General features: G+C 46.3%; 1 protein-coding gene across 7 annotated transcripts in view; it reads right to left on the minus strand.

Moving 5' to 3' along the window:
- Window positions 1–20,705, minus strand: part of RIN2 (Ras and Rab interactor 2) — a 194,106-nt gene that overhangs the window by 43,411 nt on the left and 129,990 nt on the right. For 3 of the 7 annotated variants that reach the window (XM_081558597.1, XM_081558598.1, XM_081558596.1), the window contains one exon: window positions 18,991–19,091. The exons of 1 other annotated variant lie outside the window; for it this stretch is intronic. In XM_081558597.1, coding sequence (XP_081414723.1) covers window positions 18,991–19,091 — 101 coding nt within the window. Of the gene's footprint in view, window positions 1–16,259; window positions 16,469–16,668; window positions 16,733–18,990; window positions 19,092–20,705 lie in introns of those variants that run through there. 3 more of the 7 variants (XM_081558600.1, XM_081558599.1, XM_081558601.1) reach the window with 2 other exon arrangements.

Raw genomic sequence — 20,705 nt, forward strand, 5'->3', positions numbered from 1 at the left:
GAACTCAGACCCAATTAGGTGGTTGGTGTTTGTGTTTTGTTTGGGGCTGAGAGGATACAGGTAACATGCCATTGAAAGAGCTCTCAGGGGATTTCCCTGGTGGCCCAGTGGCAACGACTCCATGCTCTCGATTCAGGGGTCCTGGGTTTGATCCCTGGTCAGGGAACTAGTCCCCACATGCCGCAGTTAAGACCCAGCAGAGCCAAATAAATAAATAAATATTTTGGAAAAAAAAAAAAATTCTAGGAAACCAAATAAAGACACATGTCAGCCCTGCCATCTCAAGTTGGAGATATTTTGGAAGTGTGAAAGTGAAAGTGTTAGTTTCTCAGTTGTGTCCAATTCTTTGTGGCCCCATGGACTGTAGACTACCAGGCTTCTCAGTCCATGGAATTCTCCAGGCAAGAATACTGGAATGGATTGCCATGCCCTCCTCCAAGGGTTCTGCCTGACCCAGGGATCAAACCCAGATCTCCTGCATTGCAGGCAGATTCTTTACTGTCTGAGCCACCAGGGAAGCCAATAGATATTTCACCAAGACCAAATTCTCCTTCCCCCAACATGGCAGTCTGGACACTTGTGTACTGAGAGTGAATAGGTTGATACCTCTTCCTTAGAAGGGCCCAGCCTGTGCGGTTAAGCAGCCTTGGTTGTTAAGCAGCTACAAAGCCTTTGTTCTGACAACTGACCTCACCTTCAAAAGCCAGGGCCCAGACAGGAAGGCGGTAAATAAGATTCATGGGACCTCATAAAGGAGCAACCATAAATTAGACCTTGTCTTTGCAAATGACTAAGCTCACACCACTGTCTTCTGAGCTTTATAGCCTATGATTACAGGACAGATTGGCTTTTATGGGGACAAGCCTCAGGAAAGAACTAATGAGGAAAACACTGAAGCTGTAGTGGATGCTGTTGGTGCCTTGCCTGCCAAGATCCCCTCGATCAACCAGGCACCCGTGCCCCTGTTACTATGAGTGCTGGCTGCCAAAAGCTCACAGCTGCTTCCTTCCCTGGGCAACCCAGGAAGCTATGCCACCCCCACCCCCCGGGAGCAGATGCATGGCTTAGGACTCGGTAACATGGGTGGAGAAGAGCTTTCTGGCTTCAAGGTGGGTGCCAGTCAAACTTCAGAGCTCCCTGCAGGGTCAGATGGAGGCTATACCCCAGCTGACCCCACATCTCTGTCTGGTTTCCTCCCATCACATCCTATAAGCCCTGTCTCAGGCTCTGTGTCTAGGGAATCCAATCCGAGAAAGAACCCGATGAGATTCAACACCATGATTTCTAAGACAGATGTGAGGGAGGACAAAGGAGGAGAGGCTTATAAAAGATAAACCACTGAGCAGGAGACACAGGACGTGGTCACAGTGGGGAAGCTGGCACCTGAGATCCGGCCAGCTCCCTTTTTAAGCTTTGTCTGAAAGTGGCAATTAATATCTCCGCCACCGTGCAGAACTGAAGAACGCAGGCTCACGTATGGTTCACCTCATCAGTAGGTGAAAGATTTAGGGAACAGAACATTCACAGCCTTAAAATACCACCCCAAGGGTTCCTTATTCTGAAGAAGGAAACATGCCCTGATGAGGGAGAAGCCACTTTGACCGAGTGACTGGGGTTGACATCTCCACCACCTCACCTGGTGCCTCTGATGTGATGCTCTGAGAAGGTTATAGCATCACCTGGTCTTCCTGCCCCCAAACGCATATAACCTGAATCCCTATGGGGATTATGGGAGGAAACAGAAAGACCCACATTCAAGGACTTCTGCAAAGCCACTGGCCTGAACTCTTCAAAAATGTCAGTGTGGTAAAAGATTAAAAACAAAAAAGGGCTTCCCTAGTGGCTCCATCGGAGAAGGCAATGGCACCCCACTCCAGTACTCTTGCCTGGAAAATCCCATGGACGGAGGAGCCTGGTAGGCTGTAGTCCATGGGGTCGCTAGGGGTCGGACACGACTGAGCGGCTTCACTTTCACTTTTCACTTTCATGCATTGGAGAAGGAAATGGCAGCCCACTCCAGTATTCTTGCCTGGAGAATCCCAGGGACGGGGGAGCCCGGTGGGCTGCCGCCTATGGGGTCGCACAGAGTCGGACACGACTGAAGCGACTTAGCAGCAGCAGCAGCAGCAGCAGCAGTGGCTCCATGGTAAAGATCCAGGGCAGGGGACACGAGTTAGATTCCTGATCCGGGAAGATCCCACCTGCCACAGGGCAACTAAGCCCATGCATCACAACTACTGAGCCCTTGAGCTGCAACTACTAAAGCCCATGTACGCTACAGCCCATGCTCTTAATGAGAGAAACCACCACAATAAGAAGACTGCACACTGAAATTACAGAGCAGGCCTTGCTCACCACAACTGGAAGAGGTCCTTGCACAGGAACGAAGACCCAGTGCGGCCGTAAATAAATAAATCAATCTTAAAAACACACACACACAAACTGTGAGTTATCGTAGAGAAAAGGAGACTAAACAGATGTGATAATCTCACTGAGTGCACAGAACCAATCACATACGGCCTCAGAATAAAATGCAGCTAGAAAGAACAATTGGAATATCTGAATGAGGAAGATATATGAGATACTACTGTGTTGCTATTTAATCTCCTGACTGTGATAATGTTATTATGATTCTGCAGGAAAATGTTCTTGCTCTTAAGAGAAGCATACTCCAAAATTCAGGGGCCAAGTGTGAAAATGTTAGAAATTAAGTACCAAGTTGTTAGCCCCTCCTCACCTCTCATCTCAAAAAAAGGGAAGAATGCAGAGGGAAGGAAAAGGAGGTGAAATCCCAACAACTGGTGAGCAGGTGTAAATAGTACTCTTCTTGCAACGTTTCTGGGGCTTGAAATTTCTCAAGTATTAGGCTGGAGAAAATAAGATGGGAAAATACATAGCACCTCATTGTTTTTTTTTGTTTGTTTTGACTGTGCCGCGTGGCATGTGGAATCTTAATTCCCGTACCCTCTACGTTGGAAGGGCCAAATCTTAACCATTGGACCGCCAGGGAAGTCCCTCACTGGGTTTCTATGAGCAGAGGATTCATTTATTCATTCAACTATTAACTAGTATTTCCAAATATCTAGGCTGCTTTCAGGGATGAGGGAGATGAAGCTCAATTATGGATTCAGTGAGCCCCACACCTGCATGTGAGAATCCTGGGCAAATCAAAGAATGCCCTACAGCCCTAAGATGCCTCTAGGGGCAGAGAACAAACACTGGAAAACTCGGACTCTGTCATTCCAACCTGGCTTCAGGGCCCGGCAGCAGATGGCCGGTGACCACACCCACTCTGGGGGGCAAGGCTCTCCAAAATTCTGGTCACGTTCAATGCCAGGCTCTTCAGAGTGTGGGACAAGAGTGGCCTTTCCACTTGGCTGTATTCCTGTCATTCCTGGGACCAGGCGTTGGTAGCCTAGGCAGGTGCAAGAAGAAGCAATGGCAGGCAGTGCATTCTAATTCAGGACCAAGGCCTGCTTCTTCTATCACACGTCACAGAATCAGACTCATCTCAGAGGAACCATGAACTTGCAGCAGTGTTCCCAAAGGATGCTTTCTGATCCTCCTCCAGAACCCCCGAGTACAGCACAATCCATCCAGGCAGTTCCTAAGGTCCAGTGTCTAGACCAAGTGTGTTCAGTAAGGGTCCCTTGTCTTTCCAACACATCACTCCCTCCCAAGCTCCTATCCAAAACAACACATTACTCTACACTTCAGTTTTTCTTCAAATTAATGACAGGCAAATAAGAAAGCAATATTAATACATAGGGGCTTCCCTGGCGGTCCAGGGGTTAAGGATCCACCTGCCAGTGCAGGGGACACATGTTCAATCCCTGGTCTGAGAAGATCCAACATGCCACAGAGCAACTAAGCCCGTGTGCCACAACTACTGAAGTCCGAGTACCTGGAGCCTGTGGTTCTCAACAGAAGCCACTGCAATGAGAAGCCCAAGCACTGTAACAAAGGGTAGCCCCAGCTCACTGCAACTAGAGAAAGCCTGCACGCAGCAGTGAGAACCCAGCATAACCAAAAATAAAAAATCTTTTTTATTTTAAAAAGAAAGCAATACATTATAGACATGAAACTTTGATGTGAAGTTGTTTCAGTGCAGCGATACAGTTGGCAACATTCTGTGTATAAGAATCTTAACTCAGCTGTTGAATAGCAAAAATGAAGTTTAAAGGAACTAGATACAAGCAAATGCCAAACTGTTATGTTCAACAAGGGCACACAAGTCTGTTTGGCAAAATGAGTCTCAAAATGAGTTCAGTGGTCCGAAGGGCTCTGTCCTCAGTCAGGATATGGAGACAAAAGTATAAACCTCAAACAGAAAGTTCTCCAAACCTATCCTATGTGCATTAGAAACACATCATTAAGGGACTTCCCTGGTGGTCCAGTCGCTAAGATTCTGTGCTCCCAAAGCAGTGGGCCAGGGTTGGATCCCTGGTCGGGGAACTAGATCCCACAAACTGTAACTAGAGATCCCACATGCCGCAACTAAGATCAGCTGAATGCTACAACTAAGACCCGATGCAGCCAAATAAATAAAATAAATATGAAAACTTCCTTTCCATTAAAAAAAAAAATCATTAGGTCAAACAATTCTACTTTTTAAATGGATAATTTATATTAACATCTATGATAAGCTGTACTTGATTACTGTTCAAGGGCAAACGCTATTTCAACTAAATAGTTTAAATGTGCTAAGACTGTTCCTTTCTAGAGCAGAGTGTTAGATCATAGTTCAGAGGAAAAAGAGATTGGTTTAGTTCATTAACGACTTTAGAAAACCTCTCCTAGAATGAATGGCAAGTGCTCTGAAGAATTATATCTATATAATGATATATAAGGTGGGCTCCCAAACCAGATTCTACAGCTTCCAGCTCCCTTCTGGGTGTTTGCGTGGAGGAGGAACAGGCATCTTTGCACAAATCCATCCCATCTGCCTTGGAATTTGGTACCTTTGTGATCCCCTTCACGGAAAACCCATCCTTACATTTTAACCAGGTTTTTGTCTTGCCTCTACCCAAAGAACTCTGTGAGTTGAGTCATCTGAGAACATCAGGATGACTGAGTCTGCAGGCATTTGGAGGAAGGGTTATTGCAACTACTTAAAATGCACCTTGGCTTTTGGCCTTTGTCCCTTTTCCTCCCTACATCCCAGCTCCCTGGCCCTACACACCACCTTTGGTCTCCTCTATCCGGTAGTTAGTTCTCTTCTTCAAAGGGGAGTCTGCCCATCGTGCCTGCTCCTTCCTGGCCAATCCCAGGTATGGGCTGTAGGACTGAGTAACTCACAAGGGCCCTGAATTTAGGATCTGAAGGGGTAAGAGGCAGGCTCCGCTCAGGTTTTACCTTCCAAGCCCTCCCTGGATTTCCAGCAAATATAACTCAACTCTCAGGGAAGACTCAGAGTTCTTCCTGCAACCTAAGGGCTGGCCTTCCAGACCCTTAAGAAAACTAAGAGTTTGTCTTTGTTTATACTGTAAAGGCCTATTACACAAAGAAAGAATGAATCAAGAGAAAGGGATGGGGCTGATAATGATCAATAAGGTGCTAATGCTGTCCATAAAACAAAATAAAAACAAACAAACAAAAACAACAAGAGCAGAGCCCCGGTTTCAAGCTGCTTTTGCTGAGGACTTAATTATGACTTAAGATTCATCTCCTTGACTCTTTCCCTGACATAAAGAGCTGAGTCTGGCTACAAAACAAAGAACTCAACAACAAAACCAAACCCCACCTGGTAGGACAGAATAGATTACTTTTCATATTTTATAACTTTTCAGTGGTTTACTAAAAATTAACAGTAATTCCCAGAGAGTGCTGGAGATACTAAGATAGTCTATGGAAGCATGGTTTTTATTTTAATGTCCAGCATTTAATAGCTATATGGATTTAATGTAATTCCCCATTATAGTGGAGGTATTATAATTGACTTTTCTCCCCATTTTTTATTGTGGAAAAATACACATAATATAAAACTTACTATCCTAACCATTTTAAGTGGTGTTGAATACATATGCATATTGCTGCACAACCATCGCTACTGTTAAAAAAGAAAAGACAGGCCCCAAATGGAGTCACTTGTGCTAAGACCACCAAAACTTCCTAACTAACCTAAGTATGGTTTCAACCTTCCTCAAAAATGTGACCTGTAAGCAGACAACTTGAAATTTCCTGGTTAACACTAACAAGAAGTACTGTCTAATAGGCTCCTCCTGTTCCTTAGGAGGGCGATCTTGCCAAAAACGATGAATTCTTTGCTAATAATTTCATTTTCCCATTTCCTCTCTACCTTAAAAAACCTTTCCTTTCCTGCAGCCCAAGGGAGCGCCTTTCTCCTCCCTAGATGGAATGCTGCTTGATCTGTAAAGTATAAATTCGTGAAGCCATTCATGTCCAGACCTCTTTTCCTTTTGCAAATCTGAAACTACCTTTTAAACAGTAATTCCCATTCTTCTCTTCCCCCTAGTACCTGGAGACTACCATCTACTTTCTGTCTCTATGAATCTGACGACTCTAAATCCCTCATAAAAGCAGAGTCATGTAGCATTTGTCTTTTCATGGCTGGCTTATTAAATTTATCTTAAATGTAACATGTAGCCAACTTAAAGAAAATATCAGGTAAATGAATACTAAAGATGGCACATGAATAAGTGAAAAACTGGGCCTAACGGATGATGGGCTAAGACAATTCAAGTAAGAAGACTATTTGTCATGTATTAATCGTCACAAACCCTTCTCTTAGTTTCAGCAGGGAAGACCATCCTGAGAAGAGCATCTATTGCCTCTTCTCGGCCCCTCCTTGCCCACATTCACACTTTTCCCCCCCTTCATTTCCTTTTATTTCTGTTTTTTAAAATTGGCGTATAATTGCTTAACAATGTTGTGTGAATTTCTGCTGTACAACGATGTGAATCATCTATACGTATACATCAAAACTGCTCTTGAGTGTCTGTAACTGGCTGCAACCCACCTGTCAAAACCCAGCACAGGGACTTCCCTAGTGGTCCAGTGGCTAAGACTTTGTGCTCCCAATGCAGGGGGTCTGGGTTGCCTGGGTTCCACCCCTGGTCAGGGAACTAGATCCCACATGCTGTCAGTAAGAGTTCACATGCTGCAACTAAGACCCGGAAGCAAAATAAAAAATATATATTTTAAAATGTCTACCAAAAAGTCCCCATGTTGAACTCCCCTCCCCCCAACCCCATCTCTTGCAGCTGCAGTGAATTCCTTCACCCACTGTTTATCTGCCTCTGTGGCAGTCACCTGTCTTACTCTGCATTCCACGTGGCTGCTTCTAGCCTGGCTTCATCCCTTGGCCACACTCAGGCCTAACCCTGGGCAGATGTGGACATGATGTCTACTCTGGACATGACAGGGACGATGGATGAGGCTGATTCCTTGCAAGTCAGGAAGGGGAGGAGCTCAGCAGGTGGAGAGAAGTGGGGGCCAGGGTCCCCACAGCTTCTGTCTGGGCCCCCATTGCACACCCTCTGACTCAGGCCTTTCCTCGGCCAGGCCCCGACGACAGAATCCATACGATCAATTCTGGTCTCAGGAGACAAAGGGCCCTTCTCTCCATGTTTACCAGAAAATGGGTGGGGAGGGGAAGCTGGACATACCACCCCAGAAGACGCCACTTTGGCAAGTGGATTGTTTCAAGTTGAAGACTCAGTCCAAGGACTCAGGGAGACCCTCCTTCCCCTGAACTACCTGGAAGAATTCCGCTAGAGGCCTGATCTAGGAAGGGAGCTCATGGCAAACGTGACCTGTCATAACAGAAGACTTCTTGGCCCTGCAGGCACCTGTTCACCAGCATCTGCTCCTCTGTCCTCCTGGTGAACTCTCCTCTCCTCCTGAAATCCCAGACCTCAACCCCTTTCTTAGCTCAGGATGACACAAGGCTTGATTGCCTGACTGTCTTGGGTTTCATGCCTTTGGGGTCCCTGTATGTACGAAATTTGGTTTTCTCCTGTTAATCTGTCTTATGTCAATTTAATTACTAGACCAACTAAAGAACTGATGCTTTTGAATTGTAGTGTTGGAGAAGACTCTTGAGAGTCCCCTAGACTGCAAGGAGATCAAACCAATCTTAAAGGAAACCATCCTCAACTATTCATTGGAAGGATGGATGCTGAAGCTCCAATACTTTGGCCACCTGACGGGAAGAGCCAAACTCACTGGACAAGACCCTGATGCTGGAAAATATTGAGGGCAGAGGAGAAGGGGATGACAGAGGATGAAATGGTTGGATGGCATCATCGACACAATGGACATGAGTTTGAGCAAACTCCGGGAGCTAGTGGAGGACAGACGAGCCTGGCGTGCCCAGTCCATGGGGTCACAAAGACTGAACAACAACAGTAATAATAACCACAACCAGCTAAAGAAGCTAGAAGGGTAGAAAAGAAAAGATTCCCTCCCTACCACAGCCAGCAAGAGCTCCCTGGCCTCTGGCCATCTCAGGATCTGGGTTTAGTAGAGGAAGCAGCCCAGACCCTTCCAGGACAACAAATCCAAACTTAGAGCAGCCCCGATCTCACTGCTCAGGGGTTTCCCTCAGGGACACCCTCTCCAGCCTCCCATGGAGCAGCAAGGGGTGGTGGGGTGGGGGGTGCTTAGGGTAAACATGTCATTGCTGAGTTTTGGTCTAGAACTGTACTTCTATACCCACCAGACAAAGGGCACCAGTGCCAAGCACTCCATTCAAGGTCCCCAAATACAAAACACCGTCTCTACCGCTGGGACTGAGACTCAGAATTACAACCAAAGTGGCCGGGTACGCTTCAGCTGGTGGAGAGACCCTCCCGACAGGACAGCTGTCTTTGGTGGAGGCAGGTCTGAAAAAAACAAGGTGGGAATCTCATGCCCACACCCCCTGGGGTTCCATCGTTCAGTTATCAATGGATTCTTACTGACCCAGAACCAAGCCCACCCACGTCCTGCCCAACATGTGAAAGCATCAATAGCAAGGTGCTCTTGTTTATAAGACATGTGGACCCAGATCCTAGGGTCTCCTGAACCTGACGATCTGGTTTCAGGGGAAGAGCATTCGTTGTTAGACTTGGATCAAAGCCCCAGCTGACTCTATAACTGTGAGACTAGGCTCATTACTACATGCCCTCCAGCCTCAGTTTCCCCATCACAAGAATCCCAAGACGGATTGTTATTGAGAAAAGGAATCTGTTCCTAAAACAGACGAAATCGGAAAAGAACTGAGTAGAAGAGCCTGGACACGTTCTGAGAACTACGAGTAGATTCTGTTCAGGAATTTTCAGGGTGTCTCTCAGTGCCTCCTAATTTTTAGAAATTCAGAGAAAGAAACAAGGCAATGTTTTTTCATTCTAGACTATTCCAAGGCTATGCTATAAACAAATACTGGAGTTGTTTGATCAGCATTTCATGTGAACCTTCTTGGGAAATTCCCTGGCAGTTCGGTAGTAAGCACTCAGAACTTTCACTGCAGGGGACCCGGGGTCCCATCCCTAGTCAGAGAACTAAGATCCCACAGACTATGCAATGCAGCCAAAAAAAGTGAATCTCTCAGAGGAGGGCTCCCAGCGGGTACCTCTAGCTGGGGTATTATCCATCTGTCCTCAGGGATGAGTCCCAACCTGGACTCTGGTGCCTGCCACCCTCAAGCTCCAGATGGAAAAAAGGTAAAGGTGGAAATCTACTTCCCCTGGTGTCTTTGTGTTGAAATTCCCAGGAGTATCCTGCCTCTCTGGGGCCCTCCCTGCCTCAATCTGCCCATGCAGAGCCTTCAGCTGCTCCCCAGCCTAACAAAGCCCCTTCCCCTGATGTTGCCTCAACCAGCTGCAATGGCAGGAAGGATGCAGCCTGGACATAGCACTGCCAGAGGGCTCAGCCTCCAGCTATAAGAGGCCAGTGCAAGGCTGTCTGCAGCCTGGACATAGCACTGCCAGAGGGCTCAGCCTCCAGCTATAAGAGGCCAGTGCAAGGCTGTCTTCAGAATTAAGAAGCAGACAGAAGTCAGAGTGGCCTTGCTCTTGGAGCAGTAGATCCTGCCTTATGTATTGAAAGGACACCAAACACGTTCCAAGTACTAAACAGTGGCCAAGATGCTAGGATTGGTGGGAGATACATCAAGGGATCAATAGGTTCTGAGAAAAACATTAGTAGAAAAAGCTTCTTGGGACTTTTCCAGTGGTCCAGTGATAAAGAATCCCCCTGCCCAGGCAGGGGACACGGGTTCAATCCCTGGTTAGGGAACCAGATCCCACATGCTGCCACTAAGACCCAGAGTGGCCAAATGAATAAACAAATAAATAAACAAATGCTTAATTTAAAAAAAGAAAAAGCCTCTTATGTAGAGAGACAGAGAAAATACCAGTTCATCCCAAAGAGATACATGTAATAAAAATTTCTGGCAAAGGGACCAACTCCAAATTTTGGTAAACACACACACACACACACACACATACATAGCAAACACAAATTTCCCAGAAAACCTTTCATTTCAGAGATACCTGGTAGCTGATGTACAATGATTTCCTAACACTTTCAGTCATGCAAACACTTCTTTAGAATGTGTGAAGCCAAATAAAACCCACTGTGTAGTGTTTCAGTCTGGAGAAGGGGGCCCCAGTTCATTCTGGGCGTATGTGGCTCCTTTCTCGGTTTATAACAGAGAACTTGCCAGGTGAGCTGAGAAGACTCTGACCCACCACCTGGGATGGAAAAGTGATGGGCAGAGGCCTGGGAGGTGGCATGTTCTCATAAGGATTGTGGCATGTCTCCCTTCATTGAAGGGAAATTAGAGGCCATCTAGAGGAAACTAGAGGCCATCTCCTTCTTTGAGGTCAAACGCTAGAAATTGGTAGAATTGAGCACAGTCCTGGATTATGCAGTTTCCCTACACCACAAAAATGAGTATTTTCATTCCCCAAGGCCTTTTTGTCTCTTTGAACTCCTCAAGGACAAAGATGAACAGATTTGAGGTGGCGGGCTTTATCCCCACCCTGGCCAAGGGTTGCTACTTGCTGGAGGAGGAGGGGAGGCCTTGACTTCCTCAAAAAGATTTCTAAAAGCAGTGACAGGAGGATTTTCATGAAAAAGCTCCATCTACTGAGGACCAGTTGGAGAGAACAGCACAGGAAAGGGAACATCAGGGGATGCAGCCCTGCCACTTGCAGGAGAGGAGAAGGATTCGGTGACTTTTTTACCTATGAACTTCCTGCCACTGACTCGCCAGTGAGAGATGGAAAGGGCAGATAGGAGCCCGTGATGGCAGGGTGTCCCCTCATTCCTGTAAAACTAAGAAAGGAACAAAGGACCTGTTGTCCTGGGCACCTTGGAGCTGAAAACAGGAGCAGGAGCCAGGCAGGCTGGGTCTCACCCGCTGATCCTGGAGCCCAGGTATCGGCCAGTGTGGGGCTTCATGGAAAGGTGACTCTCCTTAGGGTCACACCACCGGTGTCTCAGAGCCAGACTCAGTCAGACCCTACATCTAACCGACCTGAGTGTTTGTTCTGTGGCAAAGTCAACTACCAATCCAGCGGCCAGCCAAGGTCTGTAAAGGCCAAGAGAGATAAGGGCCACCAGCCCCCTGACACCAGAATCTACTTCTAGGACACACTGTGCCTGTCCAGAATTCTCCAAAAATGCCCTTGTATGTCAGCGAAAATCATGCATGATCTACCACTCAGATGCACAGGAAACACTGGCAGGACATGTACCCAGGCAAAGAATGAAAATAACCAACAAGCAATCAGAAGGGACTCTATCTCAGGGGGTAGGTTGGTGGTTAATACTGATTTTTATTTTTTGCATTGTGCTTTTTCCACAATGTGCAGGTTTTGTTCTTGCTGATCAAAAAAGAAATCTTACATGTTCTTTCTAAAAGCCTTCCAGGGACTTCGCTGGTGGTCCAGTGGCTAAGACTCTGAGCTCCCAATGCAGGGGGCCTGGGTTCCAGGAACTGGATCCCACATGCTACAGCTAAGACTTGGCACAGCCACATAAGTAAATATTAAAAAAAAAAAAAAAAAAACCTTCCCCGATATCACCAGTCAAAATGGGCAAAACAACTGTTTCGGGAACTGTTGATTTAGAGGTTGTCCTTACACCTGCTCACCTCATTCTTTAAGGCTGAATCTCATCTTTGCTAAAACCGCCTCCCACCTGGAATTACCCACATCCTTGCTAAGGCCCCCAGGACATCTGGCACAGTCCACTATTATGTCCTCTTCCCATTATATGATATTTGTTGACAATTCTTTCTTCCTTAGGTTGTGTAACACTTTAGGCTCCTATCTAGGTATGTTAGCAAATAGCACCCGCTCAAAACATATTTTCTGTAAATTGAACTTAATTGTTGCCGCTTTGGTAACAGTGTGAGAAAAGAGTTGGTCAGTCCACGTAGAATTCCTTGACACCATAATCCAAACACTTGCATAGTGGTTGGAAATCAGGAAACATCTTAAGGAACTGGGAGAAAACTTATCAGGCAAGTCACAGCAGAATATCCTCACAGGCGTGATGGGTCACTGTCTTACTGCAAAACGATTTCTGCTTCTGATGAACTGAGCTCTGTCCCCTCAAAGCACCCCACACCGTTCTGCTTCTACTGAAGGTAAGAGCAGCTGTGTTTGTGGTGTCACTTGAGTGTTTCAGACAAATGGGTCTTCAACCCAAGTCAAAGAGCTTCTCTACCCTGTTTGTGATCAGATCGTCTTTGAGAAAGAAGGTGAACAGGTGAGGGCTGACAAATTAGAATTAGTGGAAATGTGCATGGGGCCTCCCTGGTGGCTCAGCGGTAAACAATCCACCTGTCAATACAGGAGATATGGATTCGGTCCCTGGGTTGGGAAGATCTCTAGGAGAGAGAGATGGCAACCCACTCCAGCCTTCTTGTCTAGGAAATCCCATGGACAGAGGAGCCTGGTGGGCTACAGGCCATGGGGGTCTCAAAGAGTCGGACATGACTTAGTGACTCAAACAACAACAGTGTTAACAATTCTTAGAAATAGATCATGTTTAAGATGAACATAAACTTTGACAACAGTAAGCATTTTTTTTAAGAAAGAATCTAAGATGCTACAAGATATAGCTAAGATTCTGTAGCAAGTGATCATTGTGAGCTTCCTAGGAGACAAACCAACTTTTCTGACAGGTGTGGTTGGTTCTGGGCATGGCCTGCTCTCAGACGCTGTGGGACCTAGGCATGAGCGCCAAATCCTGAGGGGAAGACAGGTTTCCAAATATGGCAAAAGAGGAAAATACTGCTTTGCTGACTAACACTGCACATGACACAGACACTATGTAAGGAGACAAAACACAATTTTGCGTTTGACAAACTTGAACTTGTTCCACAAGACCTCATGAAAAGATCCTCCAAGACCTTCAGAAGACCAAAAGTGGCTATAAATCAGTGGAGGATAGTCACTCTGCATGTGGTGTTTCAAGAGGAAAAGTGGAAAGGAATAATATGAAGTGATGTTAAATTCTGTGTTTGAAGTCACCGATGTTGAGGACGTGTAATTTATTAACTATGGGAAACTGTATTGGAGGCTAAAATGTATTCTGAGTTTAAATGAAGAATTTAAGCCCCCCAAATAGCCAAAACAGCTCTACCAGATTTGGCTGCATAAACTTCTCAGTTAGGGCTTCCCAGGTCGCACTAGTGGTAAAGAACCCACCTGCCAATGCAGAAGACAGAAGAGATGCAGGTTTGATCCCTAGGTCAGGAAGATGCCCCGGAGAAGGGCATGGCAACCCACTGCAGTATTCTTGCCTAGAGAATCCCATGGACAGAGGAGCCTGGTGGGCTACAGTCCATGAGGTTACAAAGAGGTGGACATGACTGAAGCCACTTAGCACGCCTGCACTCACCGCAACTTAGAGTGTGCATGCCACAACTAAAAATCTCGTGTGCCACAACTAAGATCCAGCACAGCCAAATAAATAAGTAAATACATATTAAAAAAAAAAAAGTAGATGACATCAAGTGTAGATAAAAACAGAGCATTCAGAACTCTCACACACTGTGGGTCGAAGTGCAAACTGACACAATGACTTTGGAAAACTGCCAGGCACCACTTAATAACACTGACTATATAAGCATCCTACAACCCATCAATTCATTCCTATGTCCCTAACTGAAGGGTGTCACACGTGTTCCCCCAAAAGACGCACAAGAAAGTTCACAGCAGCATTATTCTAAATAGCCCCACACTGGAAAAAATGTAAATATCCATCAACAGGAAAATGCAAGTTGTGCTGTATTCACAGAATAGAATAACACACTGTATGATTCCAGTTGTATCAAGTCCCAAAACAGGCAAACCTGAATGATGGCAACAGAATCCAGGAAAGTGGTTACCCCTGGAGTACGGAGATCAGAAGGGAGTACAGTGGGGGGCCCTCTCTCTGCTCTGGAGGAAGCTTAAGGCCTATTCCACATCTTCAACATTTTATTTCTTTACACAACAGACTTTATTTTCTTGGGCTCCAAAATCACTGCAGATGGTGACTGCAGCCATGAAATTAAAAGACACTTGCTCCTTGGAAGAAAAGCTATGACCAACCTAGACAGCATATTTAAAAGCAGAGACATTACTTTGCCAACAAAGGTCCATCTAGTCAAAGCTATGGTTTTTTCAGTAGTCATGTATGGATGTGAGAGTTGGACCATAAAGAAAGCTGAGCACCAAAGAATTGATGCTTTTCAACTGTGGTATTGGAGAAGACTCTTGAAAGTCCCTTGGACTGCAAGGAGATCCAACCAGTCCATCCTAAAGAAAATCAGTCCTGAATATTCATTAGAAGGACTGATGCTGAAGCTGAAACTCCAATACTTTGGCCACCTGATGCGAAGAACTGACTCATTGGAAAAGACCCTGATGCTGGGAAAGATTGAGGGCAGGAGGAGAAGGGGTCGACAGAGGATGAGATGGTTGGATGGCATCACTGACTCAATGAACATGACTTTGAGTACACTCCGGGCGCTGGTGATGGACAGGGAGGCTTGGTGTGCTGCAGTCCACGCAGTCATGAAGAAGTGGACACAACTGAGCACTTGAACTGAACTGAGGTGCCCTAATTGCTTTACAAGCCTGGCGTCTTGCTTTTGCAAGAGGCTTCTGATGCTTAAATATGTTTAGAATCTCCAAGGGGCTGGCAACTGTCATTCGTCCATTCACTGAATATTTACTGAGTGTATGCTACCTTCCAGACACCATCCTGGGTGAATGGAAAACTACTAAAGGACTCTGAACTCAAGGTATATGACTTGGATTCAGATGAATTAAAGTCAGATCATCCTCTGACTTAGATAACAGTTCAGAGGGACTTCCCTGGTGGTCCAGGGTTTAAGACTCCACTTTCCAATGCAAGAAGTATGGATTTGATCCCTGGTCCAGGAACTAAAGTCCCACATGCTGTGGGAGCTGTGCCCAAAATTAAAAAAAAAAAACAAAAAAACAGCTCAGAGGTGGTGAATCAGTGAAAATAAAGCAGGGGGAGCAGGCAGGGTCTACTGCAGTGGAGGTGAGGAGTGGTTCCACCCTGGATCTATCTTACTGGCAGAGCTGCCAGGGTTTGGAGATAGAGGGGAAGGCAGTTATGAGACAAGAGGTGTCAGGGTTGATGTGTTTGTGAAGGGAAACCAAGGGCTCAGTCCTGGTCTTTGTAAGTTTGAAATGCCAAGGGTCAGCTGTGGGCAGCTACATGCAAACATGCGGATCCAACAGAGGAACAGCCTAGGGATGGATACAAGCTGGGAATCTGGGAATGTTCTGGAGGTGGGAATGCTCGAAATGATGGATGGATGAGACGGAGAGAGATAAGAGGAAGTAGAACCAAAAAGATTCTATCTAACCTACGGTTGGATCATAAGCCACAAGCCTGGCTGGGATCACACAGGAAGTTGCTCTAGAGATGTCTCTGTAAACAAGATACTGTGCTTACCATGTGCTGACACTGGGCCAAGTGCTTCACAGCTATTAACTCAAGTCTTCCTAACAACTCAGAGGTAAAGCTCCGTTACTGTCCCCATTTTACTGATATGAACACTGAGGCTCCTATTCAGAAAGGAAAGGGGATAGTGCAGAGGCTTCTGGGGACCCTCGGGTCAGGTGGGGAGGGGGATGAGGAGGAAGCAGCCAGTGGCAGGCGAGGCAAGAGGAGACCAGGGAGCCTGGTGTCCCCGAAGCCCAAGAGTGTCCCTGCAGGGGACAGAAGGTGGGAGCTGACCATGGATAGAAAAAAGGGACATCTTTACTTCCACTAACCTGCTTCCTTCTGAAATTAACTTCCTCCCAGTTTGAATGCAGGCAACACATCTCAGTATTGCTCTTAGCCCGAGTCCCTGTTCCCACCAGCAGTCCCAGATGTTCTCAGCGTCAGTGCAGTCCTGCCTGTGTTCATCTCCGCTTCCAGATGAGAGCGGCTCCTCAACCCACAGCCTGACCTGGCCTTTAACATGTCAGTAAAGGAGTGCCTACGCTAAGAAATCACATATTAACAATTCTGATCCTTGTATCTCAATTGTTCCCGCTGTCGCACTACATATTTTATTTTATGCATTTAAAGTATTATCACGAGGAGGGGCTCCATGACACCCGAAAAGGCCAAAGACCTCCAGCTCATCTCAATATTAACCACAGAGGAGCCACCGCAGGCAGGCAACCGCATCCTTACCTGGGGAGTCAGTGAGTACTTAACCTCGCATCCACCCAGACGCTTCCTGGCTCCTGCCTGGGGCAGGTGAGGTTAGCCCACAGCGCCCAGGCACCTTCACCATGGGTGATGTCACAAAGGAAGGTGACTGGGATGCCTTCCTGCAGCCACCAGAAGGTGCCCTGCCCAGGTCTGGGGTGGGGGTAGGGGAAGAGGGTGGGGTTGGGGTGTGTCTTCTGTCTACAAGGCTCTCATTTGACTGGGTTCTGCTCCCCTCACTCCCACTGCTTCCCCGTCATCTGCCCTTCAGGGTGCTCTGTGCCAGGCTGACCCACTGTCTCCCTGTAACCACAGTTCTACTCTGCCCTCATTTGCAAACAGCTCAGAGTCCTCCTCACAGTACCTCTTCATCATCTGCCTCTCCTGACTTCTCCACTGGGCAAAATGGAGGGATTAAAACGAAGTCACTGTTTCATGCTCCAAACAGTCAGTGAGAGATCCCAGCACAGAATCCAGAGGCTTCTCAGGTGGGCTTTTTCCCATGTCACATGGGTCCCAAATCAGCAAAACTAGGTTTCCTTCAAGGGTTGGTAGGAGATTCAATGAACTGGCAGCTGTAATGTACTCACAACAGTGGTCCACACGTGGTAAACACCGTACACATTGTTAAAGATAATCTTGGAAACAGACATTACTATATGTAAAATAGATAGCCAAGGGGAATTTGCTGTATGACTCAGGGAACTCAAACCGGGGCTCTGTAACAACCTAGAGGGGTGGGATGGGGAGGGAGGTGTCATGGCTATTCAAGTGGGAGGGGACATGGGTAAACCTATGGCTGAGTCATGTTGATGTTTGGTAGAAACCAACACAACATTGTAAAACAATTATCCTTCAATTAAAAAACAAATTAAAAAAAATAATCTCAACTTTCCTGATTCCCATTTTTAAAAAGCCTTTAAAATTCATAAATTCAGTATCAACCAGTGTAGCATTCAAGAATAACTGACATTAACATGAAAAAAAAAAAGAGTTTTCCTGGAATGTTTATAGTCATTTTTAAATTTAAAAACCTTAAAGGAGATGTTAAGGGTAAAGAGAAAAAAATCTGGCTAAAAGTTCCATGGAGTCTGGAACTACATGGGGCAGAAATTCTCTGATCAAAAATCACTGTGCATTTGTCTAGTTTATGGGGAAAAAATGAACCCATCAAAACTGTTCATACCAAAGTCAAGGGGAAGTCACAGAATGTCAAGTGGAGGACCATCTGGTCTACCTCCAGCGTTTTTTGTACAAAAGGAGAGGAGACAGATAGTACAGAGCATTTGCACAGCTAAGGGGGGACACATTCCTCCAGAGACTCAGGGTGTGGACGCACAGACTCTCAGCTGCAGGGTGGCAGGGTGCCTCCCTGGGCTGGCCAGTTCTCCCTCCTCTACAGCAGGAACAAGTCAGGCTGGTTTGAAACTTGCCCAGACAACCAGATTCATCTGGTTTGCCTGCCTCTGCAGGACTCCTCCTGCCCAGCTCATGACTTGCAAGCAAAACCAACTCCAAAAATCTTACCCTCGCACTGCACCAGGCAGCCTCAACCCCATTTCCTGGAAAAAGGGGAAGCTGCTAATGAATCTGGCTTCCAAGGCACCAAGTGTCCATGGCATTTTCTACTGACTATGCCCTCCTGTCCTTGCAAAAAACTAGAGCTTCCAAGAACTGGAAGAGGTTTGGGGACTCTCCTCCAGCCTGCCCACTCCCAACCTCTGTATCCTCATTCTGCAGAAAATGCCAGTCCTTAACTACCTACTTAGACCTTGTGTGTTATGAACACAATGTAACACAGGTAACCAGTGCCTTTCTTCATCGCTTACAACCACATCCAATTTCCAATACGCTGGGTCACATTTCAGGCTAAGGGCCACGGAAGGTGCTGGGGTTTTTTCTGACCTGAGAATGCAAAACGAATCCATCCTCTTTAGTGCTCCCTTTAAACCTTCTGGAGACAGACACGGGCTACACTGAATTCTGTTTTGCACACGAAGGCTCCTGCTGCGTTATTGTTTCCATCACTGTGAGAAGGTGGAGGTGGCAAACAGAACTTTAGGTTTCCGGGTTCTGATGCCAAGAGGAATGAAGAAGGTGTAAAGTTCAAGTGCCTTCGGAGGGATTAACGTGAACCTAGACAACTGGTTCCTAGGCCACTCCCACCTCCTACAGAAGATTCTTTTGGAGCGGCCACCACACCCCCAGTTCCCGAACCTGCCAGGCGACCGGAACAGCTATCCCCGTGGCTACCAGAGTCACGTCGCCCCCATTGCATCCCCGATGCCTAATCGCCTCGGTCACCTGTGGGCTTCGGTGGGTCCCAGGCCATTTTCCAGGCTGACATCTGTCTGCACCATCTCCTGTTTCAGTTCGCCGATCTCCGAGGCGATTGTGTCAATGAGCTATTCAAAGACAAAAATAGTGTGACGTCAGGAAGTGGAAGAGGCGTGCCCAGAGCTGGGCAGCTTCAGCCACTTCAATAGGAGCACAGAGATGACCACTTTTCTTTTCTTTTTTTTTTAAAATCCTGGCTTTGTGAATTTTCTTTACCCAGAGGAGTGGGGAAATAGGGAGGGAGCAGCTTCTGAGAAAGAGGAAGAACTTAGGTTTCGGTATCACCCTAAAATATGACATAAATAAAATAAAAAATATGACACCCAGTTTGCTTTCTCAACATGAATACAAAGAGGAATAAACAAATCTTGGCAAAACCAGTCTTCAACATTCATATTGTCAAAGTGAACAGTCAAAATGGATGCCCTGGATTAAACTTTATACCATCCTTATTCTGGTTACAGAAAGATGTCTATTTCAAAGATACCTACAGTTGGCAAATCAACTTCCAATGACTTGTTAGGGAAAAGGGAGAAGGTTGTGTGGGGGTAGGAGTGAGTGATCAGGCAGTCAGGGAGCCGCAGGGGAAGAGATGGGGAAACGTGTCTTCTTCTTGGAGAAGACTTGTGTGGTCTTGGATGCCTTGCCTACGTGCTTGGGAAGAAGCTATATCTGACCCTGAAATTTGGTCTGAATTCTTGAGCCCCCCTTCCTCCCCACATCCACTCATTCAAAAGAATCTTCATGATGCTAACCAGGATCTGTGGGACAGCTACTCAAACTGTCACTGCTCATTCATTTTTTTAAAAAAATGTAGCTATTTTTTCACATGGGGCTTCCCAGGTGGCTCAGTGGTAAAGAATCCACCTGTACTGCAGGAGACGCAGGTTCAGTCTTTGAACTGGGAAGATCCCCTGGAAAAGGAAATGGCAACCCACTGGAGTATTCTTGCCTGGGAAGTCCCATGGACAGAGGAGCCTGGCAGACTACAGTCCATAGGGTCACAAAAGAGTTGGACACAACTTAGCGGCTAAATTAACAGATGTTTTCATATAAATGTTACTTATATCAACAGGAAACCAATTAATATTTTAAAATAAACATTTAAATTACTTGTTTCCTAATATAGCAGATATCTGTAGGCGTAACTCACACGTCAAGTCCTCCATAATTTTTCACAATGTAAAGGGGTCCCGGGGATAAAATGCTTGAGAATCGTTGTTCTAGCTTAAAGACATCGTCTTGCCTCAAGCAGCTTTTATCCCACCCAGACTCCGGAAGAAATTTCATTTTGAGTCTATAGGCTATACCAAAATGTTGACCCTCATCTATTCATTCATTCAGAATTTTATGGCTACTCACTTTATGCTAAGCACTCCATGACATTTCTCATGGAGATGATATTCTGTTTGGGACACAGACCACAGCACTGAGAATCGAGAAGTTACAGAATGAAAAGAGAATTGAGTGATGCTGTAGGCGGCGGCTAAAGGGTCACCCTAGCTATGGTGGGTGGTCAGGACAGGTCTTTGAGGAAGTGATGAAGCCCTGAATGACAAGGGAGCCAAGAAAAGATCAGGGGAGGAGCCCTCTACACAGAGAGTCCCAGAGGCAAGGGAAGTTTGTAGAAGACTGTGGTCTGCCTGCCACCAGACCTTGTACACCTTCTAGATTACAGTACC

This window comes from Giraffa tippelskirchi, chromosome 13 (genome assembly GCF_054371585.1).
Source record: "Giraffa tippelskirchi isolate mGirTip1 chromosome 13, T2T-mGirTip1v1.2.pri, whole genome shotgun sequence".
NCBI classification, from domain to species: domain Eukaryota; kingdom Metazoa; phylum Chordata; class Mammalia; order Artiodactyla; family Giraffidae; genus Giraffa; species Giraffa tippelskirchi.